The sequence below is a fragment of the Falco biarmicus genome, chromosome 2 (genome assembly GCF_023638135.1).
Source record: "Falco biarmicus isolate bFalBia1 chromosome 2, bFalBia1.pri, whole genome shotgun sequence".
NCBI lineage: Eukaryota > Metazoa > Chordata > Aves > Falconiformes > Falconidae > Falco > Falco biarmicus.
In genome coordinates, this window is record NC_079289.1 from 47,339,747 (window position 1) to 47,365,330 (window position 25,584).

The 25,584-nt window shown below is 40.0% G+C and overlaps 1 protein-coding gene across 2 annotated transcripts in view; it reads left to right on the top strand.

The window, feature by feature from the left end:
• Positions 1-8,697: 8,697 nt before the first annotated feature.
• The window catches only part of NDFIP2 (Nedd4 family interacting protein 2), a 47,516-nt gene continuing 30,629 nt past the window's right edge, over positions 8,698-25,584 (top strand). For both annotated transcript variants that reach the window (XM_056328025.1, XM_056328026.1), the window contains exon 1: positions 8,698-8,844. In XM_056328025.1, coding sequence (XP_056184000.1) covers positions 8,809-8,844 — 36 coding nt within the window. In that variant the 5' untranslated portion in view covers positions 8,698-8,808. The remainder of the gene's footprint in view (positions 8,845-25,584) is intronic.

The window sequence follows — 25,584 nt, forward strand, 5'->3', positions numbered from 1 at the left end:
CCTTTCTGAGATGGGCACCTGTTGTTTTTTTTCTGTTACGGCAGCACTGCAGAACTAGCATGGTGGCTGACGCCCACAAGGTTTTCACCTCCAAGAGAGTATGGCTGGCATGTGAACACAGTTCCAGAAGTACAGGACACCAGTCTCTTATGGCTAGAATTAAGCTCTTGAATATACTTTCCCTCTTCCGTCTTTTCCCCCCTATTCTGTGATGAGCAAAATCAGCCATTAAGTGGCCTTTTCTTGAACTTCACAGCCACAAAGGGCTAATCAAATGAGATATCCTAAAAAAAAAAAAAAAAAGAAAAAGCTCCAACACTGAGATGAAGTACCTTCTGCTATTTTTCTGAGAAACATATCCTTATTAAAGATAAATTCTGCACACCCTATGGATTACCTCTCAGCTTCCTCATCTTGTGCACTTCCTTTTTATGTCTGAATTAATTTAGGAGCTCCTTGCTCACCCATGCAGGACTCCTGCTGCCTTTGATCTCTTACTTGTGGGGACAGACCTTTCTTGAGCTTGGAGGAGGCGATCTTTGAATATCACCAGCTCTCCTGGACCCCTCTTCTTTCCAGGGTCACATCCCACGGGACTCTTCCAAGAACATCTCTGAAGAGGTTGGAGTCTGATGTTCTGAAATGCAGGTTTGTGGTCCTGCTTTTTACCCTGCTTCCTCCTCTTAGGATCATTCTCCTTCTGAATCCTCCTGGATCCTGTGACTTCAGTGGTCACATGACCAGTACAGCCAAGGCTGCCTCCAACTTTCATAGCCCTGACCAGTTCTTCCTTGTTTTTAAGTATCAAGTCCAGGAGGGGACTCTTCCTTCTTGGCTCCTTGAGGCTGAGAGAGCTGTGATTGTTCTGCAAGAAGAGAGGCTCAGGGGAATCTCATCCATGTGTATAAATAACCCAAGGGAGAGAATGTAGAAAAAGCCAGATGCTTTGCAGTGGTGCCCAGGGGCATTTATCTTAGAATGAGCTGAACTGCATCATGAAAGTGCCTGTTTTTCTCCACTCACTACAAAAAACACCCAGATATCACGATCTGATGCAAAGACCTGTAGCAGAAACATCGACATCTAGGTGTGGTAACTGCTCTGTAGTGGAATAAATCTAGGCAACACAGCTGACAAATATTTCAAGATAAGCCTTCCTCCTTCTGTTTAGCTAAACACATAACCATGTACAGGATCAAACCCTTACTGAACTGCTCAGTTTAGAGTACTTCTGTGCGTTCCCAGCAGCATTTAAGACACTCAAGCATAGCACTGTCTTTTTTGCCTCAAAACTGACACGAATGTTGAGATATCATGCCTGAGGCTACACACATGCATCACACAACTGAACAAAAGCTAACTTCAGTGGAAATTGTCATTGAAGATTATTTCTCAAAATTCATTTTTACTTTCTGTCACTGCAGTCCTAGATCAGCTCAGCTGCTGATGGATACTTCTACACAGGTTCAGAGAACTAGCCATTTTTTCCAGAAGGCTACATGCTTTTCAAAAGAAGAATATAGAAAAGAGGAGCAATTTTTAATTTCAGTTGTGACTATGTGTTTGCTAGTTCCTGAGGTATGTCTGGATAAAATTTAGGCACCTGCCTCTAGCTGAAATAGTGACAATGGGACACATGTTGTTTGACTGTTACCATGCTAGACCAGGGAAGAAGAATGTTTTTCTCCATGTTTAACAAGTTACCTGTTCAGGTAAGTGGTCATATTCAGACAGTTTTAACTGCCACCAGCTTTCTAGCTAATAGGTAAAAACTATGCATGTCACAAATCCTGTAAAAGTCATTTGAAGGGCTTTGCAAGATACAGAAAGCTTACTCAACAGGAAACTTGAGGCAGGGGGCCTTAGACAGAATTCAGGCTGAGTTAGCATTGCAGCTGGTTAGGTTTGGTTGATGATATGGTGGTTAATGGCACAGTAATGCTCTATTTTTATTTATATTCTGACATACATTCAAAGAGATTAAGTTAGCATTACAGGGAGTCACTGTAACAGCCCAACACTGTGGTTTTTATTGCAGTTGTATTACAAACACAGAATAAAAGGGTGGTTCCTAACCCAAGAGTCTTATAATTTATGCAGAGCTTTCTTTTATATAGAAGAAAATCGATTTGGGCTTAGAGCCTGCTCAAGAGCTATATATTATAGATAATGACGAACAGACTGAAGTTATTTAGAACAAAACCATTATCAGTACTGTGCAGTGCAGTGTCACAGGATATCTAATTTGAATGGTCAGCATAATTTTGATACTGAAAAGACAATTTTCATTTTATAGCTTTTTCAAATAGATTTTTATATTGTGTTATAAGTGTTAGGATAAATGCCAATATATTAGACTTATTGACCTAGCAGTAATTTGCTGCGAATATATACTCAGCTTCCCTTTGTTCCTGTAGGACAGAGACCATGTATTGCAGTTAATATTTTAAAGCAATATTGGCACTACAAGGGCATGAGTTTACCTGTGCATCTATTACTTGGTCTTTCCTCTTCTAGTTGTACAACAAAATGATTTTCAGATAACACCCAGGCCTTAACTGTTTGGATTTTTTGTGTACAACCAATTTAAAAACAAAGTAGCTTTCAGCTTAATGGCTGAACAATTTTTTGCTCGTTGAAGATCTTGAATAATATTTTTTCCTAAGGAATACACGCTAAAACTGTTTTCTACTTAATCATACCTTATTGATAGTACAAAAAAGATAAGTATTGCCAAAATCACAGTGGAAATGTCTTGTCCAAATAGGAATTCATAATGGCAATGGACGACTTCTTGCAGCATCCATCTGTACTGACTTCTAATGCACAAAGCATTGCCCTATGTATTTTCTACCATTGCCTCCATTACTTCCAAAATATCTCAGGGGTTTGGGGATTCTTTTTCTGTTCTTTGTTTTCCAGCTGGAGGTATTTTCTCACATATTTCCCACATTCCTTCACAGTTTGGCATATATTTACATTCTTTATTCTGTATTTCTGCTTTACTGTCATCAGTTTTATCGGCTTTGCCTGACTTCTACACATTCCATTCAACCCTATTTGTTAAATGGAAACTTCAAAGCCATATGGAGATTTTTTTGTTTGTTAAACATTGTTTATTTCCATAACAGCACATGTTGGTTCCTGTCAAGACTAGGCTTCTAACAACAGATCTGTGTCTGAAAAAAGACTGAAAAACTACACCATATAGATTGTTAAAAATTGTAATTACTTATTGGGTTTTTTGTTTGTTTGGTTGGGTTTTTTGGGGGGGTTTTTTTGGTTGGTTTTTTTTTTTAGGTAGTCTCCACCATCAGTGTTTGTTACACACAAATACTTAAATGTTTGTATTTTATTACAAGGCATTTTCAGAAAACAGTTATAAATTCATAGCTTTTAAAGGGACAAACTAGTTCTAAGGAGAACAATTTCAAACTGGCACACACTCATGTGTTTACTCCTGTGATTCTTCTGCTTTGTACTGACTTATCTTAAAGTACACGTGCCCCTCCAAAGACGTGGGACTTGGCAGATCCTTCACAATCACTGTTATACACTCCTCTGTTACCTGTGTGAAGCACCATCAGCCTTTGCATTCATTCTTCACAAGCAACATCCAGTTTGTGTCACATTACATGGAAATACAACTTTTTAAGAATCTACTCTGAGTGACACACGCTGCCTCAGCCTTTATTTATAGAGTCGGTACCATTTCTTCTAGATTCATTGCTTACTCCACAAAACTGGCTAAGCCATCATCTTGCAGTGGCAGCTCTCTATGCTTGTTTTTTTTCCTGCAAAACCACCAAGCTATACTGAAGAAGTTGTACTGCTGCTAAAGTGAGCTCTGGCTCTTTGAATTTGTCTGAAGGACACCTATGTCTGGCAGATAACGTTCCTTCATTTCTATGGTCTCCTGCTTTATAACTGTGCTTGTGGCCAGCAAAGGTAATGGGTGTAAGTTGTAAGGGAGACAACAAAGACATAGGGAGCTGACCACGCTACCAATTTAGACAAAGTACAGCTATGCACAGCTATGACGCGCTTGTCAGAATATACCTGAACTAGTTTCAAACTGTCTCTGACTAACAGGAAATAGCTGTGGCAGTATAGAGACCCATGCAGACTGCAAAATCCATCCTAAACTAAGGCAAATATTTGAGATGTTTCCCACCCTGAGCTCTGTGTTGCAGTAATGGCATTTAAAGCTGGTTCAGATATATCCACATAGTATTTGGACATATCCAAGGACCAGATTTACAAAACTATACACATGTATATACACGCTGAACAAAGATGATGACAATATAATTGAAGTTCTGTATTCAGCTACAAAACCTTAAAAGTTGTCCAGTGTTCCTGTTAATAGCTCTGGCATTTCCTATGCTGTCTAAAAAAGGAGAATAGATGAAGAAAACTAAGCCAACCTCCTGCTGTTTCTTTCTAAGAAATTCAGTCCCAGTGGTTTCTTTAAGCCAACTTCCTGCTTAAAGTAGTTATCTAAACTCCAATAGTGATCAGAAATTTTGTGCACTTTACATAATCAGGAACACGGAATTAAAACAATATAGTTTATAAACAGAGTTTCCAAACAGTGAGGAAAATAAATACAGCCAGTAAATTCACAGCCTCCTGTCAGGTTGGTCCAGGATTACATTACGTACATTAATTTTAATAGATTTACTTTTGGAAAATTTTATTTATTTCCCACTGACATTACGTGTATTAGAGGTTTGAATACCAATGTTTAAGATGCAAAACAAAGCTAAAAAACCTCAAAATTGTTTTTGTTCAGTTTTTGGATAGAAATGTACAGCTCTTATTCTAAATTCTTTATATGGTGCAGCAAGCAAAATAGGACAGTAAGCACAATATTTACTTAGTACAAAATCGTAGAATGCTAGAAACATGCAGTAGTGTTTTTATGTATGTTTATTAAGATGAAATTAACCTAGTTCTGAAATCTACCTGTTACATATGTTCCATCAGAAATCTTAAAAATTTGAATAGGCTTATACAGATGCAGAAGTGTAAAGTTAAATATAGTGCTTTCTTATTTGCTGGTCATTGATTAAATAATGAATGAAAAACAAGTTTAAAATTGATAACAGGCTTGTACTGCTTGCCTTTATGTTCAGACTTGTCTGAATTCAGATCACATCCTTCATGTCAACTTTTCGCAGAACTGAGCTTGCAACCGCTATTACCAAGAAGATTCTTTTCTTGGCTTGTTTTCATGATGTAACAACTGTGGTAAACTTGCTGACTAACAGCAATTAAGTTTCTTCTTTCCTAAAACAAATCTGAAGCCGTACTTTCTTTTAGATGTCATTTTGACACTATTTTGTTTACAAGCTATTTCAAACACCATTCATGTTTCCTTAAATACATATCTTTTACAATGAAAAATTTACTGCAGGATCCAGAAAACAGTGCTAGCCATTACTGTCACTGTAGGGTTGTAAGGTTGAAGAAGGTCAAACTGAAAAAGTAAATCCTCAAACCAGTATTGAAGTGTTTTAGTCAATATGACATTTTCATCTAAGTAATAAAGTTCTAACAATTCTGAAATACACATTTCTCAAGTTCAATATGTATTTTGTACAAGAGAGTACATGAAAGACATGGACATATTGGAGAGAGTCCAACAAAGTGCCACCAAGATGGTGAAGGGCCTGGAGCATCTCACATATGAGGACAGGCTGAGAGAGCTGGGACTGTTTAGCCTGGAGAAGCGACTGTCCGGAGTTGGGAGTCTCATCAGTGTCTATCAATATCTGAAAGGAGGGTGCAAAGAGGATGGAGCCAGGCTCTTCAGTGGTGCCCAGTGAAGAGGACCAGAGGCAATGAGCACAACCTGAAACACAGGAGGATGAATATTATTTTTTTTAATTATTATTTTCTATGACAATGACTGGGCACTGGCATAGGCTGCCTAGAGAGCTTATGGAGTCTCCATCCTTGGATATACTCTAAGGCCGTTTGGACATGGTCCCAGGCAACCAGCTATAAGTGGCCCTGCTTGAGCAGAGGTGTTGGGCCAGATGGCCTCCAGAGGTCCCTTCCAACCTCAACCATTCTGTGATTTAAAGGTTCCTTAGTGTTTGCTGACTACTTTGCCGTACAAATTAATATTATGTCATAGTCAAAATCTCTGGAATCAGACAGTTAAAATATACAGACAACAGTATTTTCAAAACACAAAGATCTGATAGAAATGCACGACATTCCTTTTTCAGCCTTCTACCAGTACAATGACATAGCCTCCTATACAGTTACATAGCTTTAAAAAAGTGTTGCAATGTTCCAGAAAAATAACAGCTGAAAGATGGACATACTTAATCAGTCACATATTATGTTTTGACAGTAAATCCCATTAGTACACTGATAATATTTCTAAAGAAAAAGAAGTCGTGTCTCTATATATCTTGCAAGTTTCATCACCTACCCAAAATTTGTCCAAAAGTATGCAACTCCCTCCCCATACACACCTTTATTACCTCTAATGAATCTAATAAGTACCCTTGTCTCTATGACCCTCTTCCCAAGCTCTATGGAATATTTTCTAATTTGCTTATAAAACATATTTTGGTTCTTGTCTACTGTCCTTTCCTTCCTTAAAAGAAATGATTTGCACAAGTTCAAAACTGGAAGTTACTTATTAATAAATGCTTACTCAACTGTATGCCAACATTTACAGACTGAAATGCTTTTTGGCATCTATTAGCTAACACCTAAGTGGGAGTTTCCAGTATAGTGTATTCCACAGAGCTGAGATTAAAAAAACCTCACAAAAACCGTGGAGGTCAGATGACAGTTTACTTTGGGGAAATCTGTTTCTAACAATATAGAAGACACTAGAAGTTAAACCTATCACATGAATGGTCCAAATTCCATTTCCTGTGAAGTCTGGTAATATAATTAAGAGGTTTTCCTACTATTTGGTAATTGAAGCACAGTGCGGTAGTCTGTACAAACTATTCTTAAACTCATTATGACCTTCATTAATAACTGTTCCTTTTAAGACAGAATAATTAAACACAGAAACTTTCATTATATATAGTGGTGAAAAGGAAAAAGGAGGAAATCCTGTCAGGAAAATAACATTAATCCATTTCTAACCTACATTTCTCTGCCGACTTTGTTTCTTAACTGCTCAGGCTTTTGATGTACCACAGAGTTCTTGTATGAGAAACATAACAAATGCAACAAACAACAGAGTAGGCCCAAACTTCCCAAACCTGTTTTGTTTGGGTAGCTTTAGTAACTGCTGCATTAGCCAGCTACCGGCTATAAGCAAGGTCCCAAGCACCCACAGAAAGCCTCACGTATCCACCTCCTCCTCCTTCATAATGCTGTATATCTTCACTCCCACCCCCACCTAAAACAAAACTCCAAGCTCACACTCCGCTTCCCCACCCTCCTATGTGTACCTACTGGGACTTTGCTTCCTCAGGTCCTCACCCAGATTATCAGTAATGCCTGCCTGCACAAGAATGCTTACCCCACTGCGCAGGTCAGCCTCTGTACTAGCAAGCAGCCTGGATAAAGGCGATGATCTGGGCTGCACAGTAGTTCTGCATGCAAGCCATTAGTGATAGAAAGAAGCTGCTTTTGTGAGAGCATTTACCTTGCCAATCTGTTATACTTCAGTACACATACACACCGTCCTCTCCGCTGCAGCTAGGAGCTGCACCTACAGCTATTTCGAAATTCTTTTGTACCACAGCTACATCTCTTGACAGTTTGGGAATCGAGGAATGAGTCAACCTTCTCTGACATGCCACTGTGGGTGAAGGCGTTTCGCTGTTTTTGCCTCGGGAGGTCATAAACATTTAGCTTTAGGATTAAGAGAGAAAAAAAGAAAGCCACGACATTTTCATGTCATAGAATGGTACTTTGCCTTCAAAGGAACAGAGGGCTCCTTGCCCTTGAGTCTCAAGACTCAAAATTCCTTTAGGTAGAGCCTATTCAACATCATTCTCCAGGTCCCCTTGATGTCTTCTGTGCCACATCCTACTTTTCCTTGCCCCATGGAGGCAAGTACCTAAGCAAGGAACTGGTTTGGGACGTAACCGCCTCACAGAACAGAACTGCAGATAAAAGACTGGGGAAAGGGCTGAGGTGCAGACACCCGGACATGAGCTGGGAGCCACACATGGCACCCGGGAATAGGCGGAGGGCGGCCGCCAGCACGGCCAGCCGACAAGCTCTGGTCAGCACAACGTGCAGGCCTGCAGCAGAGCCAGGGCCCCTCACAGCCCTCGGCCTACTGCATCGGCAGGAGGCAGCAACCCTCAGCGCCTTCAGCAGCGGCAGCAAAGATGGCAATGCCACAGGCGGGAAACCGCAGGGGGAGACAGGGGGCTCAGCACCCGCGAAGGAAACACGGGGAAAGGAGCGGCACCAGGGCGACGGGCGGGGGAAGAATGCGGCGCGCGCCTCCCACCCCGCAGCCGCCAGCGACGCCGCACGCCCTCCGCCGCCGGGAGAACATGGCGGCCACCGCCCGCCCCCGACGGCCCAGGCACGCGCTGCCGAGCACGCACACGGCGGCACGTCACGGAGAGCGGGCGTTCCCGCCGCCGAGAGCGGCCGTGGCGGGCCAGGCACCTCCCTCGGCGGGGGCGGGGCGGGGCGGGGCGGGGCCGGGGCCGGCTCCGCCGTCGGGGTGGGCGGGAGGCGGCCGCAGCGGGGGAGGGCCGGGGCGGCGGCGGCTCGGGTCGAGCGGGCGGGGGAAGGGCCGAGGGACGCGGGGTCGGTCAGAGGAGCTGCGGCTGCGGCTGTGCGTGTCGGCGGGCGGCCAGGATGGATCACCACCAGCCCGCCAGCCGCTACCGAGTGGTGAGTGCGGCGTCCCCGGCGAGGCCCCGCTCGCCTGCCCCCGCCCCCTCGGGTCGGGGCGGCGCGGGGGAGGGGGCGCGCGTGGCGCCCTTCCCCCACCCCCTAGCTCCCGGCTCCCACGCGGGGGGGTCTGGCAGGGACCCCCTGGCATTTCTCCAGCGCCGGTAAGGGCCCGCGCGCGGCCCCGTCCCCAGCCCTGCCCTGGCGGCGGCGGGGCTCTGACAGCCCGGCCTTGCCCGGGCGGCGCGGCCTCGGCGGGCGCCGCCTCCCCTCACTGCCCCCCCGTAGCCCTGACGCCCGACCTCGGCCGCGCTGCCGGCCTGCACGGGAAGCCGCCTTTGCCCGCCCCCCTTTGCCTTCCTCCGGCTGCCCCTCGGCGGTTGGTCCTGGCCCGGGGGCGGGGGCGTTGGGTTTTCCCGAGCGTCCGCCGCTGGTGAGGGGGCGGCGGGCCCCGCCGGGCAGCGGAGCCGGGGCCGGACGGCGGTTCGCGGCGGCCTGGCTGCGGAGGTCGGGAGGGGGTAGGGTTAGCTCTCGCAGGTCAGGACGTGCCTGGGAGCGAAGCGGCGTTTCGGCGCTAACACCTGGTTATTTTTCATAGTTCGTAGCTCTCTGGCACAGGGATAGAGCGTGGTGCGTGGTTTTGTGTTGTCATCTTTAAGCCCGTGTGTATACCCTTACACGTGCACGCAGGTTTCCTGCAGTTCAGATGCAGGGGGCTGTAAGCCGCGGAAGGCTGACCTTCGGCCAGCCTCCGTGTGTGTCTGTCCACACGCACAAGCGCACGGGAGCGCGCTGTCCTACTGAAGAACAGCCTTCGGTGCCTTGCAGTTCACCGAGTCCAGTTCAAACGGCTGTTCTTTCCTTCCCAAACTTCACTACAGAAATAAATGATGCAGAGATCTTCCTCCTGCCCAAATTGTACTGCTTGTTTCTTACAGGCGCTACTTTAATGTTAATTATACTAACCTTAACAGTCATTACTTGCAAGCCAATTACAGTCAAAATACATAAGCTTTTCTGACAGTTGGTCACAAAAATGACTTGGGTCCAGTCAGCCTCCTCAAAAGTGTCCGTTTTATCCTTCAGTCCTTTGTACTTCGTGGCTTTGCTGTGTATGTAAGGATATACTACAGAAGTCTGAAGTCTTTGGTACTTCAGATTTCTACTACAGTATTCTAGCCAAATCCTGAATTATTTGCCTTAATGTTTGTATTTTACGGCTTAGGCAGTGAAAACAGTGTCCACAGAAGTGATCACATTTACTTCTGTACATATGTAGTACTAAGTCCTGATACTTATATTCAGATTGTTCCTATGTTATGATTAAAAAAAATAATATATGAAAACCCTTGTAATAGGTTTGGAATATTTCTTTTGATAGTTTTACAATGTGGGAAATTTTTGTATGCTTTTGGACGACTATACACTGAGATTGTCATATAGCTGATGAATACAGCTAGCACACTGTGACTCTTTGGGAGTGATATATGTCTTTAGGATGCTAGTCAGTTGCCAAGTGCTTTACAGGTCAGTGCTTTCTAGCACACTTCTTTTCCTGCACCATGCTGCCATAACCTGGAGTCAACAGAAGTCCTAAAGTTGTTCTTTTTTCTTTGCAATGGAGAATGAAAATGTTGGCAGAGCGCTTTCTTAAGAGCCTGCAAACACTGTCTTCACCGAGGCCTGAAGTAACCTGGGTATGATTTAAAAGGCCTTAAAAGTATATGCTATTAAACTTCAGACAAATATAAGGGAAATTTTAATTTGATTACTCAGAGGAGTAGAGAAAAACATGGTAAGATGGGACAAAGAAATAATTTGTCTCTTTAATATTTTTATGTTATATTTGATTAGGAATTTCCAGCAATTGTGCTGGTGCCTGACTTGGTAAGTGCTCTTTGGTGCAGCCTTTCAAAATGGGTAATCTAAATATTCAACGGCAGGAGTTGGCCTACTTAGTTCCCCATGTATATTAAACTTTGTGGTCAGTTGTGGCACTGAATTTTGTTACGGAAGTGTTCTCTGAAGCCTTAGCAATTGCAGCACATTAAGTTCCATTGAATTTGTTGTAAGTCACAATGAAAGTGCTTCTTAATCTGTGATGGACTCTAGAGTTTAAAATACAACCTTACTGATTACTGTCCAATAGGAAAGAGTGTGTTGTTTTATCTTCTCTGTGTTACATCTGACTGCTAGACATTGAGATTTTTGTAGCATTATTTATTTACTGTGTCGGGTTGGAGAATGGAAGGAACAAGGTAATTGTAGATACACTTTTTTACACCTGATTATTCAAGCATGTGATCTTAAATGTTATGGTGTATTTGCTTACACAATAGCTGTGATAAGTAGAAAACGATAGATTACTGCAGATTTTACGGTTGTGTCCTGATTTTTAAGGACAAAATATAGAAGAAAAATACTACTTAACGTGGCTAAAATCACATTAGTTTTGTGAACATCCCACTCCCTAATGCTAAGCTTATGAAATCTGACTGGTTCTGATATGCTCACTGTATGTCTTCCCCCCACTCCCGGGCTCCCAAACAGTAAAACACTTTTTTTTCAATTGTTGCCATTATGCTTTTACTTCTCACTGATTTGTTTTGCTGTATGCAGGGCAAGTTCTCTTTTAAGTAGAAAGAATTATCATCAAAAGAATTACTGACTTGCATTTCTGTTCCTGGCACTAACAGTAGCATTTCAGTGAAGTTAAAGGAGCTATCTCACTGCTGCCTCTTTTTATTTGTGGTTTCTTCCAGTAAATTAAACAAAAAGACTATAAGGATGGAATGCAATTTAATTTTGAACTTTAGCACAAAAAGGCAGTTTCATAACTTCTTATGAAATAGAAAAAGTCTGATCATAAAGATAACTCTCAGCTTCTCTTGTTTTTTATCTGTCAGAAGTAGCGCTAAAGCTTCTTTCTGCATCTTTTTCTTTCTTGTGCATCTGTGTTTTACTTAAAAAGTAGTTAAAAAATGTTCAAACCAGGCAACTGCTAAAAAGCCGGTACTTGGATTTGCAGCAAAGTGTGGGCAAAGAGGCAATACATCAGCATTACGTAACTATCTGCTTTGGGCATTGTCATTTGTATTGCATTCTGCCCATCCTTTTTTGTCCTGTCTTCGTAGGGCAAAAAGACAGCTAATTGATGGGTAAGAATTTGTCATGCTTCCCTGCAGGAATATGACATCAGAAGTAAATTAGCCAACCTTTGTTGGCTTGCTTTACTTCCTCCCCGCCCCTCCTCACTCCCTCCCCCCCCGCCCCCCCCCGCCCCCCCCCCCCCCCCCCCCCCCTTAGTCACCTGCACCCTGCAGTCCTGCTGTTGGTAAACATGCTTTAAAATTTACATTCATTACAGGTATAGTCAGGTCAGTTGTATAATTTCCTTATTGTTAGGGTTGTTTTTTTTTTTTCTTCCTCTGTACTACTTGTTGGATAAGGGGTCCAAGGCATCAACTTTAGAAAAATTATAAGAAAAATTCTTCAGTGATCATTCTCCTGATTCTTTTTACCTTCTAGCTCTTTGTTATCTGACCTTAATTTGTGCATTACTATCTTGCCTGAAATGTCTGCTCCTAGTCTAGCTGGTTTGCAGAAAAAGGAATTTGAATGATGCTTTGTGAATATATACCGAAACAAAGAAAAAAGAAATGCAATTGTTTTCTGTGGTGGGTAAAACTGGGTGAGCAACTAAGTACTGAAGCTCGAGATGGCCTTTTTTCTGTGAAATGTGATTTTTTCCAGGTAACTGAGTCATGACGAAAGACTTCACGTGCGTATGAGTGATTTAGGCACAGAAATCCTGTTGAAGGCTGCAGGACTTACATGCTGAACTGCTTAAGAATTATAATCAACTCACAGCCCCCCCCAGTCTATCTTAATTAAGGCTTTGAGTTATCACTATAACTCAAGTTATAGTGTATATATAGTGTATAGTATAGTCAAGTAGTCATCAGTCTTTTACTTATAGGGTGGTCAGAGCTAGATAGGTAAGTGATAAAATGGGTAGGCAGCAAACCAGGACAGATGGAGCAGTCCACATGGATGTCAGTTTAGCTGTCACTGAACTTGTCATGCCACTGTAGCACCTGCGTTTGCTGGGGTTTGTAAGTGATGTGATGCAAGGGCAGCCTGCTGTTGTACAGCACTTTACAGGGGTAAAGAAATTGTGATTTTTAAAAAGTATGTGAATCTTGTATGAATATAAATTGTGTGTGCTTTTTAGAAACAGGGCTAAGAGATGAAAATTGCCACTGTAAACACTTTATTCCAATCTATTTGCCTGCATAATGCTATATATTTTGAATAGTTTTAGAATTATCTCAGGTAATGCTTAATTTTCTGTATCTCAACTCTGTTGTCATTGACTCTTTTGTCTCACAATGTTATTTGGTTAAAAACCTTAATTGAAGTCAAGTTGTCATTGTAGGTCTCAAACACATGAAAGTCAGCCTACACAGGAAGTGTGCACAAAGAAAAATATCTTCTTCCATTCTTTCTTTTCACAGGGCTGAGCCTAATAGTGATTGGCAAATAAAGCCCCAAGTACTGTTTATTCTACACCTTGATATAAGACTCCTAGCTTATATTTAGCATGTTTTCTATAGTATGTATTGCCTTTGGAGAACTCTTATGTAATTGGTGTTGCTGAACGAACTAGGTTACGATAGGGAAATTCTGTTGCTTTCCACAGATCTGGTGGTGATGCTGTAACTGGAAGATAAAATACTTTATCTAGGGGACTGTTTATAATACTGAAAAATACTGAGTAAAGATGCCTGAAATTATAAGTGTTACTGTTGTTTGCATGTGTTGGTTGCGCTGATAGAGATATGAACCTCTTAATCATTGAAGATAAAATTTTTCAGTGCACTGGCTTTTTGCTCATGGAACACCTTTAATAGTGTAGAAGGGCAAATGAGAATCTTCTGAAGTGAGGTAAATGGCACTTTCAAACAATGGGCTATCCTTGCATCTCAGTTTTTCTTTGGAATTTAATAATGAAATATTTTAAATTTTAATTTTTCTCTAACTTTTTTACATGTGACAAATTTGTGTATTAAACATGTTTTGGTTTTTTTTTTCAATGAATAGGTTTAATATTTTTATACACACTTTTTCCTGTTTTTTATGAAGAATTCTGCCACAAATGAAGCAGAAGAATTGTGAATGTTGAGGTACATTTGCAGATATAGTAGTGATGCAGGTAATGGTTAACAAGTAATACGTTTTACATTTTTTTCAATTTTTATTTAAGTTTCTAAGTACTTTCATGTCTTACATGAGCAAGGAAATAAACCTCAGATCTCTTGCTATGTTTCTTTTAAGTCAAGGTGATGAGATACCAGACAGGTACAATCCTTTCTGTCTATTCCTCTTCGTAAATTTAAAGTAGGGTAATTTAACTTAGTGTATTGCCATCACTGTCTGTTTTTTGGATCTCTGTCAGAGGGCCACAGATAAAACACCCAGCTCTACAACTGATTCACAGGAAGAAATGGTGGCTTACTGGTACAGGGGGAGTAACAGCAGTTAGAATAGTTTCCTGGTTCTTTATGTGGGCACAGGTTGTGCTGTGTAGGTAGTTTTCTTTTTGGCGTGGGCACAGAGGGACATAAGGTAGTTGCATACAAACTGGTTTAGTGTTACAGGACACCAGTTTTACTGTACTGAACAAAAGGAGTAGTAAAAACCAGCAGAAGGTACCTGGATTGCTATACTCAGGTTTTTCTCCAAAGGTCTTGTTAGGCCAGAATTTAAGGTTGAGTCTGCACAAGGGCAGTGCAGGAGGAGAGGACAGGAACAGGACTGTCCTTTTTGGTGGCAGCAAGCTGTTGGTGTGGCTGAGCCAATCTTGTGAAACTGTGGGGTTTTTTGGTTCTTGAAAGACGCACAAAACCAAAAGAGAGGTGTGCCTGATCTGTGCAGTGACGCTAAGTCATGTAACGTAAAAGCACAACTTCAGGCTGTGGCAGGTATTGCATGCTGCATCTAGTAAGTCTTCTAATCCTATTTAAAAAAGCAGAAGTTCAGTAACAGGAATAGAATACCTTCAAATAGGACAGTTCTTAGCAGAAGTCAGCTGTGATGTTGCCAAGCTAGGTGCTTTTTTCATGCAACTTTAAAAAAGAGAAACTGTAAGCACTCTTCTCAGCTTGTTTGTGTCTGAAGAATGTGGTGGAAACCACATCAAGATAGTCTCAGAAATCACAGAATGGTCAGAGTTGGAAGGGATCTCAGGAGGCTGAGTCCAACCCCCTGCTAAAGTAGGTTTTCCTAGAGCAGGTTGCACAGAATTGCATCTGGGTGGGTTTTGAATGCCTCCAGAGAAGGAGATCAAATGCTATGTTAATATAAAATTTTAATAGCAGTCTTCCAGATGGGGAAAATTAGTTACTTATGACAAATGGCTAATTCTAGGCTTATTTTGAAATTTTCTTTCTGGTGACAGTGTTGACAAAACAAGGAAGATGTGGCAACTGGTAATGTCATTACACTTAACTTTGCAAGACCTCAGTGCCTAATTTACAGTCACAAATCTGAATATTGTATTGTGTTTCATAGCTTCAAACCTCCTGATCTTCAGGTGTGTTGGCTACTTTGGAAAGGGGAATGAACAATTGGATGTATACCTGTACAGCCACATTAGGCAAGCTATTTCCAATCAGAGGAGAAAAGTAACCTTAATAGCTTATGAATAAAAAAAGAATGAAAAAATTGGCCACTTGTTAGGTCGGAGAGGCACTGCTAACTCTTCCTACTGAAACTGAGCTATTGCACAGTCAGGACTGTGGGTTTGAGCTGCTGCAGGCTTAGGTCTCCCACTTCCTGGGCAAGTGCTGTCACAGCTAGCTGAGTTTAGTGAAGTGGGTACCCCCTTTGCCAGCTGTGTTTTTAATGAAAATGATGAACCCTGTTTTTTGTTGAAGTCATTTCAGACTTGCACAACTGGGGCTTACAGCACATGTCAGGATGCGGATGCCTTATGGCTTTGAGATTTACAGTGAAAGCGGAAAATATATTTCCCTTTTAACATTTAAGCGTTTATTCCACTTAAGCGTAATTTCCATTATTGTACACTAAGATTAACCTAAAACTGGTACAGTCTAACTTAATCACTTACAGCCAAAACATTAAGTATTGAGTAATTCCCCAACGCCATCCCTGGCTGTGCCTCCTCCAACTGTGTGTGTAATGGACAGAATGATTTAGAAAACTTTGAGTGGCGTAGACACAAGAAAATCTGGTCAATAACCCATATGTTACTTGGTTTCCATTTGTAATCCCATTTTTCTTGAGTTACTGTTCCAGGTGCTTGGCAGAGATTTGTCATCTTTCTGCTTGTAAAACGTGGCTTTCCAGTGAAAAAAAAAAAAGAACAACAAATTTTGGTCTCCCAACTGTTGAATGGTAATTTAACACAGTTTGATCATTTTAGCTCTGAACAATATTTTACCTTTTGACAGTAATCCTATTAATACTGACTGATTATTGTTGTAAGAGAGGTCAGAATCATGTCCTTGGTAAAGATGTATATGAAGCTTGAAGTATTGAATTTAATTTTGCTTTTCCCTGATTAATCTGAAAAGTTTAGGTAGATCAGACTTGAGGAAGGGTTGTTAACAAGGGGATGCTTACAGTATCGGTTATCTCCTTACTGCAGAAAATACGTTTGGTGTTTTTTTGTGGTTTGGTTTTTTTTGTTTTGGGTTTGTTGGGATTTTTTTTGGTAAAGTAGCACAAGCTTATGTTTAAGCTTTGGTTGTGGTTAGTATAGTTCACGTTTGTCATCTTTGAGGACTGAACAATGCCTTTGGTAAAGCATGAGGCAATTGGGATAGGAGTTTTGGGTGATACTGAAGCCAGTTGTCCATTTTGACCATGGTACTTCGCATTAGTTGTCATATTTTTGAATTTAAGGGGAACAGTACTTAAAGTATTTTTAAGGAATATACTGAAGCATTAAGACTTAATTGAAACTGCAGACTTGGGGTCACAAAACTGACTTGCATCAAATGCATAGAATAAATTATCAGGAAAAAGACTTGCACAAACTGTTTACTCTTAAAAACCTGTTCCAAATTCTAGAATGAGAGTTCATAATTTGAACAAACAAGCAGGCCGCTAAAGCCTTGCAGTGCTGGGCCACAACTGATGATGAGTGATGGGGTCCGTGTTCCTTTATCGCTTCCTGGACTGCCGCTTTTTGTGTTGTTGTTTTGCTTATCTGCCTTATAATCAAGCAGCCTGCTGGAAAGCGCCTGCTTCCAGGTGTGTGCATCATCTGTCTAGCAACTGCAGGGTCCAGAGAACTGTCCTTTGGGCCACATATTTTGTATGTTTGTTTCAAAGTGCTTAGTCGGCACTCTTTAACAGTAGGGTTGAAAAAACTCAGTACTATCTGTTGAGACATAAACATACATTTTTCAAAGAAAGGGCCTTTAATGTTCATTGCTGTTGCGTGGGTTGTGTTTGTCTTTGCTACTAAACTATATTAAACCTGTGAATCCCATAGTGGATGGAGGAGAAAGAAGACTGCAAATCAAAATGAGAATCTCTTCAGTAGAGCCTGTTCTTCTGGATGCAATGCACAATAAATGTGTTCAGCTGGTGTTTTGTATGTGTGTGGGCTTTTTAAGCTGTTTAAATTTCTCTGTGTTATCTCTGTAAATTGAGGAGCTTGAATACTCCATTTCCAGTTACTAAGAAAATGAGTTACGCTGAAAGTCAGGCACAATTGACCTGCTAATAAAAATCGAGAATGTTTGCTGTTATTGATTAATAATATCTTCTGATCTATATTTTATGTAATTAATTATTTATTTCATTTTGGGCTACTCTGTACTATTGAGTAGGAAATTCTTCTGCTTGACTAGCTTTATTCAAGTATGCAAGCAATAAAACTGTGCTGTCAATAAAGTTGAGACATTTGAAGTTTTTCTTAGTTTTCCTGCAGAATTTTCAAGGACGCGTAAGTACATGTGATATAGGAGACACAAGCTTGATTTCTTTTTTTCCTACTTCTCTGAAATCAGGGACTTAAGGCGAAGCTGTGTACTGCTTTTGCAGTTCAGTTTCCATGATACTTGTCCAGGAGGAAACTCCTCTTTTTCTTTATCCCTCCCCTTGCATAATGAATTTGCCATTTTTAGCATCCTCCTCCATTGTCTTCATTAGGAAGCTTTGTGCGTAAGCCTTCCTACTGTACTTGGGCCTCTAAGTGAAACACGAATAATATATTTAGAGAAATATTCAGCTTTTTCAATCACATTTGAGTTTTTCAGCCCAGATGAATGTAGGCTAAAATGGAAGCTGGAACTAACTACTGAATATTGAGTTTGTTTTTGGTGATGGCCCTGTCCATTTCCTAATTTTACAGGCTTTCCTATTCCCTCGGCTTTTACAGTTTATATGTCTTGTATGTTCTATGTGACTTTAGAGTGACTGGGATCTGCTTTCTGTACTGACTCTATAAAGCTGCTGATAAGTAAAGATAAGACCTTTTTGACTTGCAGTTCTTGGAGCTGTCACTGACGGTTTGCTGAAGCTGTTAGTGGCAGCTGCCAACAAATCCTGATAAAATGTTGTCTATCATCAGGGAAGATAGTGAGAATGAACAGAAAGCATCATTGTATTAAACCAGGGACCTGCTCGCTTGTTGGGTACTGTATGCATTTTTGGTCGTTCACAAGAAGAGCTTATAGAGGAGCTACAGAAGTTAAAGGGAAGCAGGTCTTAAAAGTGGTGTCTGAACTGGGTGGTGGGGCGTGGAAGTGATCCAGAGTTGCCAAGGCAGTGGATAAAGCAGTTGTGGAGCTGTAATTCACCAAATTGTGCAACAGTAAAACCAGAGAGCGCTCGCTGGTGTTTGGTTTAAATCAAGGAAAAGAAACAACACAAGGAGAAGTGAACATACACAGTTTGTTAATACACAAGATTGAGGCAGATATTATTAGCAGATTCAGGAACACAAATTCGTATGGATCAAATCCATAACATGCAAATAGAATAGGCAGAGAAGGATACTTTACCAGCCATAATATAACAGCTGTGAATGTCAGGGGAGTCTGAAGAAAATGGATGGCAAATAAGTGACTAAGGCTTGTGTGCTGTCCATGTATCTCCTGGTGATTGTATTGGAGATGGAACACTTCCTTAGACTGACTGCTGGTCTCAGTAACAAACTTCTGTTTAATTAGTATGTCTCTTACTTCTAACTAGAAAGCACTCAAGGAGGAGAGCCTGATTTTGTACTTTGTTTATAGAATTTAAACCAGTTTCTCAAGCTGTTCTCAAGTTACCATTTGACAAATAGGAGGCTACATAGTAATCTTTTCAGTAACTTCTAAATTCTAGAGTAGATCAGAGCTGCAGTACCTCCTTATGTACAAGCTTTAGAGTAAGCTTTCACAAACTTTTTTTTTAGAAATATTTTTTGTATCCATGCTTCAGGATTTGAAAAATGTTGGTCCCAGCCATAGTCTTTATTAGTATTTGAGATACCAGGTTTTTGTTTGTGAATGTCATGATTAATTTCTGTAACAATGCAGTAGGAAAAACTCTTGGAAACCATGGGCAATTTATAATTTTACAACAAATATGAAGCATATATTTGTTTGGATCATACCAAAATTCCAGTGTTCAGAGTTATTTCTGAGGAATTCTTTAGGAGAGAAGAAACCTAAAAAACATAAGTGGGGAGAGATGGCTATATTTTCAAGAATAACACTACTTTTTTAGTAGCATTAGTCTCAGAATATTTATTTTTCTCGAAGACTTCTTATATTGACACATGGTATGTTACTGTCCTTAAAAGCAAAAGTAGAGCTATTAGTAAATGTGGGGGACGGGAAGGAAAAGGTGTCTTAAAAGTCATAGGGAATGAATGCAAATGTGTACGTTGTGCTGTTAAATGTGTAATTAATTGTTTAAATCTGGATTGTAGTCAACAAAAAATGAAAGAGCAAGTAAAATGTTATATGTAAAGTAGCCATTGGGATGGAGAGATATATCTATATATCTATCTGTACACATACATATACATAATAATTTTACTTTTTTTCTTTCACCAATTCATGTTCACCATTGTTTAGGGTGGTTGGGTTTTTTCTTTTTTTCTGACATGCTTATAACCGTCTTTAAAAAAGCACTTGAAAAATCTAGTAGGTTAAAGATCCCTAGTTGAAGAGAACTGACTAAAATGATTTAACTATCGCTTAAGTGAAGTGCATGTGTAACACTTTCATTTGCTATCGATCACTTAAATTTAACCTGAGGAGTCTCCCTTTGACAGAAAAAACACTATGCTGCAACATACTTTCCAACAATATTCAGTATAAATCTCTGGTAAATCTTTTCGGTAGAAGTTTGCCTCCAGAGGTTGTGGGTTTCCATGGTACCTAATCCTTATTTAGCAGACACATTTGGTATTTCTACACAGCTGTGGTACGGCAGCAATGGACTTCTGTTCTGCTTTCTTGCTTCTAGTGCAGAGTTTGCACCCTTGACCTTCTAACCTATTGACTACTGTTGAAAACTTTATGCATCAATATAAGATACATCAATAAAAAAAACAAAGATGAAGGGCTATTGCTAGATCTGGGTATGTGATAGCTGATGCTTGCCAAGTGGTGGGATGGTGGGGAAAAAAATGACGTGGATCTGTTCTGTGCAGTTGGGAATTCTGATCAAATCTGATCACTTAGTTTAAATACATAGAAGCAAAAAGCTTAAATATGCTGGATTTCTGTGTTGTGCTGGAATGTACTGAGGTACCTTATAAGCTTAATTGCTTAGTATTTTAGTATTTATTAATTTGAAGGCTCCCCCATCTCTAGAGGATGATGTTTCTCTGGAGTGTTGTGGCTCTGGCCAGGACTGTGTTTCAGGAGTGTGTTTGGTGCTGAACTGCATATAACTATCTTCCTACTAGTTGGTCTGCACAGGTTCGTGGTAGGTTGGTGTTACAACAGGCATTTGAAGGAAAAGGCATGATGGTGTTATAAACTACCTTATTGGTAGAGGATAAAAACTGATACTGAGGAGAAAGCTAGTAAGTTAAAATACAATGTGGTTTTGTGGGGTTTTTTCCCCTCAAGAAATCTTGTATTTTACAAAATTGTGAAATACTTCTTTCAAAGGCCATTGTGGCTATGTTTGTTTCCTGATGAGCAGGAAATTTAAAATATTTATTTTGCAGGAGGATTTATCTCTTCTGCTCTTATAATTGTTATCTAAGTGTAATTACAGATTATTTGTTTTAGTTTTGATTGCTCAGTGGCTGCTAGTGACCTAAATTAGGCTGATTGATCTTAGCATGATGGCATTTGAATGGGTTGATGGTATAGGTTTTATGGGTTTTTCTAAAAATAAAAGGTAATAGTTGATAGTGTGAGCTGTTGAGACTATTGGATGTCATTCAGAAACAACAGATAGGTAGACAGAGGTCAAAGCTGTCTCCAACATGAAGTATTTTTATAACAGGTTCAGAATTACACTTTATTTCAAGATTTCCTTTGGTTTTTTCCCTTGAAAATCCCTAGATTTATATTTTGCTGCTTACAGATGAATAAACCTATTTGTAGAATACTAAAGCTCAAAACTGCAAAATGTAGTTACAAAACAAGCATTTAATACACAGCCTGTATTTGTTCAAGTGAAATTATTTTTATGTAGGTAGAGAATTCTGCTATCGAGCCTCAGTCTCAAGCCTCATTTGTAGAGAACAGTTTAGTACAGTTTTACAAATCACTACTACTAGGCAGGTGTAAAAGGCCTTTGAATTTTTCAGCAAATGGAAACATCAGGTGTAACACAGAGAGCTAAGGAGCTTCCTGAAAGCTTAATGAAGATGATAGCATGCTGTTGGTTACACCTCTCATATTTACTACAATAGAATTTTGGTGGAATAAATGTCCAGTATGGAAGATGTAATGAATCTAATGCAGAAACATTGGAATAATTTTTGTGCATTGCACCAGCAATCTTGAGATGAGTCTTTCATATCCATCCCTCCAGCACTAGAAGCTGCAGTAAGTGGATATTTTTGGTTGACCTTTTGGCAGTCTGAAAAACTGACTGTGGAAGACCAAAGGGTAAACTTATACAAAGTGAAGATGGTAAACCTCTGTTGCTGAGTGTGTTGCTTTTTCTGGAGGAAGTGTGTCAGCTGACTGGTTTGCACATGAGGGTTGAACTTGCATGATCTATGTGGTCATCTCCACGCTTCTACTTAACACAGAATACAAGGTCCAGCATTACAGAGCTTTTGTGCACTTATTTGTTTTAAGGCAGTTTGAAAGAAGCCATCAACTGGTCAGTTTAAGGTCAAAACTGGAAGAGCCTGACTTCAAAAATTTAGTGACATTTGAAAGATGAGAAAGGAGGGCACATTAAAAACACTTGTAATTTATGGTTGCTGGTGAGAATTGCTGTGAAGCTCTGTCTTTGGTCCAGGCAGAACCATCACTACTAAAACATACGCAAAAACTTACCTAAAAGTCAGGCTTTGTCAAGATAAGCTAGTAATAGAGGTATAAGAGGAAACAGGAAAAGAAAGCTGGCTCATTGTTTGGGTTTTTTTTATCCCTATATGGCAGTGCATAATTTTATGCTATACTAAAGAAATGATAAAAATAGCATGAAAATAGTTTATGTTTATAAAGAAGGTCTTTTAAAATGCTCGCAATATGCTGATGAAGTTAATTATATTGCAGTAATTTTATAATGTATTGGTTTCTGTAAATCATATTTTATGAAATGGGAAAACAGCTTTTGAAATGTGCATAAAATCAGGTAACAGAAATAGTGAGTGCTGTTTGCGTGTTACATTATGAGTATGACTAGAGCTAGCGTGGGCTACTTCGGTGCACTTTATCAGAAAACGTCATTCTAATCTTGTGTATTTATGGTATAGGTGACATAAGACATCTTATTATATCCTTTTCCCCTGATTTTTTAAAAAACTGGCATATTTTAGTAACCTGCCTATGTTGTCACTCTTGTACAGTCAGTTCATCACAAATAAAGAAAGCAAACATCTGTAGGTTGGGCAAAATTACTATCTGCAGGTAAATTAAGTGTTAAGTAGAGAACGAGATCTTCCTCCCAGTTTTAAATTTTTGTTTTAAAAAACTGAAAGAGTAAATCATCTACATCAATCCCCCCAGTAAAGGCTTCTGTACTAAGCACTTTCTTACGGTTCATGTTCTTTGGAGGGTGTCAGCTGATTTCAGGCATTGCATCTGATTACTTCGGAAATAATTGCACAAACAAAATTACAAACTTAAGGAAATAAATTGCAGGAGGAGATGCAGTATTTCTTTAAAGAAATAATTTAATTAATAATTATAATAAGATAGCTGTATTTTCCATGATATTTTGGTGCTGAAAAGTCTGACATTGATTTAAGCAACTTCTGAAATGAAATAGTGAATCATTGTTTTATAGTACTTTTCTGGGAAAGAAACTGAAGATCGTATAGGCTAAAAATCATGTGAGGGTAACTAATGTTTTCCTGTACTATATGCTCTTTAATGGTTACTGTGGGATTTTGAGTCATTGGTGGCAGGAGAGCCATTGCTCCTGAATTGAACTTGTAATTTTAAGTATCCTAACATAGATATATCTTGAAAATATGAGCATCATGACTTTTGAGCCTGTAATGTACTGTAGTTTGAGGGCTGTGAAAGCAGGGATTGAAATCCTTGTATAAACAATTCAAGACTAAGATGTCTAATAACAAAGTGTTCTCTTTTTGTGATTGTAAAACTCCTATATAGGAGCCAGATACTCTGTGTACAGACCAAGATGTGAAGAGAAAAATGTGTCTGTCCTGCTTTTAAAATGTGAGGGTGGGGGGCAGGGGAAGGTATTAATTTACAATTGTCGGTAGTTTAGTAGGTCGTGGCAATTGTTTTGACCATAATCTTGGCAAAAACAGCTGTATTGCTACTACCATATAATGGTTCACTGGGGGCTTGGGAGGGGGCTGGGATGATGAACTGCGAGTTCTCCTTAGTCCTTTAATTTTAAAACTGGGCAAAATAATCTTGGATATGATTTCTATACTTTTACTGTTAAATGCTGTTTCAGGTAACATTTAAGTACATAGCATAAGTGATGCCTTGAAACAGATGTTTTCTGTTCCCTTCAGAGTGTTTTTAACTTGGTTTCTATGGCAATGAAACCTATGCAGAGTGTCAGGCCTCTTCTTCCACTGTCTCCAAAAATAACTTCTAAATTTACCAGCCAGTATAAGCCAAAATTAAACGGGAAGGGGGAGGCTCAAAGGTAGTTGGATTCCTACTGGTTTCAAGCAAATTGGTGACTTCACAGAGGAGAATCGGTGCCCTGGGAAGGCAAGGCAGAGTTGCTACAAGACAAAATGACATAACTAGTGCTGTCTGCCCTGCTGGCACAGGCAAAATTTCCAGCTTGTTGGGGCAAGTTCTGCTGCAGTTGTAGGTATTTATTGTTCTGGTATGGGTTTTACCCCAGTGGAGTCCCCTGAGAGGAGCTGAAGTTACTGCCTTGGGGTGAGGCTAGGAGACAGGACACTTGAACAAGAACTAACAAAAGCTGGTTTCTGTTCATGGAACAACTTGTGTTTATTATTCTAGCTGTAAACGCTCAAGCTGTGTAATCCACTTCTTGTTATTTTTATGATGGGGGTATTCTGTAAGGAGTCTTAGAATTTTTCTTTAAGTTGCTGCATTAGGATAACCTTGCTGCCTTTCAGAATTTCCAAAAGATCTGTATAGTAGACAAGAAATGCTTGGTTCCTGAATGGGAGTCCTATACAAAATAGAGACCTTTTGAATTCACTAAAGGGCATAATGGGACTCTTTTGTATGGAGCCTTTAGGATGGAATTCTTCTGTTTCCTAATTGCAGTTGCTATACAATTGAATGACTTAGTCTTTGAAAGCAAGAAGTCTCATGTGCGTGTTCTCCCATCCTCATGTTACATCCACTGTTTGTAACTGTTATTAAATTACAGATGATTTGGAGAAAGGTAACTTTCATGAAAGCATGTATAAGACAGACAAAATTAATTTCCTTGGTAATGGCAAAGTGGGTTTTGAGTACTAATACTCTTTTTGAGCAATGAGCTGCTGTGGATCTGTGTGTCTTCAGGACAGTGACAGCACATACTGTGGTTTAGTAGGGGAAAAAAGTTGCAGTGATTGAAGTGGAGAGTAAAAAGAGAGGAAGAATGGAGGTAATGGACAGAAATCTATTAACTAGGGTTTACTTCTCCTGCTCATAGACCAGGTTGTTGTGGTGAGGTACTTGCTTTCTGTATCCCTAAATATATTAGGTTATTTTTAAGTGGTTTTGTTTTCTTTGGTCTTAATTACCCTAAATGTCTATGCATATTTCTGAGGTTGCTACTTCTTCTGGATCACTGATTAGCCATTGAATGATCTGATTGCTCAGTGCACAAAAACCTTCAGTGTCACCTTCAATAGAACTGATAGGGGTTAATATGTGCTTGTGTGTATTGTGCCTGTGTGTGTATATATATACTTACATATGTGTGCATATATATGTAGTTTATACATATAGATAAACCCTTTAAGCTATAGTTGTCTGAATGCAGTATTTGGAGGGATTCCTGAAAAATTATGAAAAATGCTTTAGCAAGTAACTTTATCACTTTTTCTAATTTGACACACATGAAGAGAAGAGTGTGGTAGAAGCCATATGAAAATTGTGCTGCAGTTGTTCT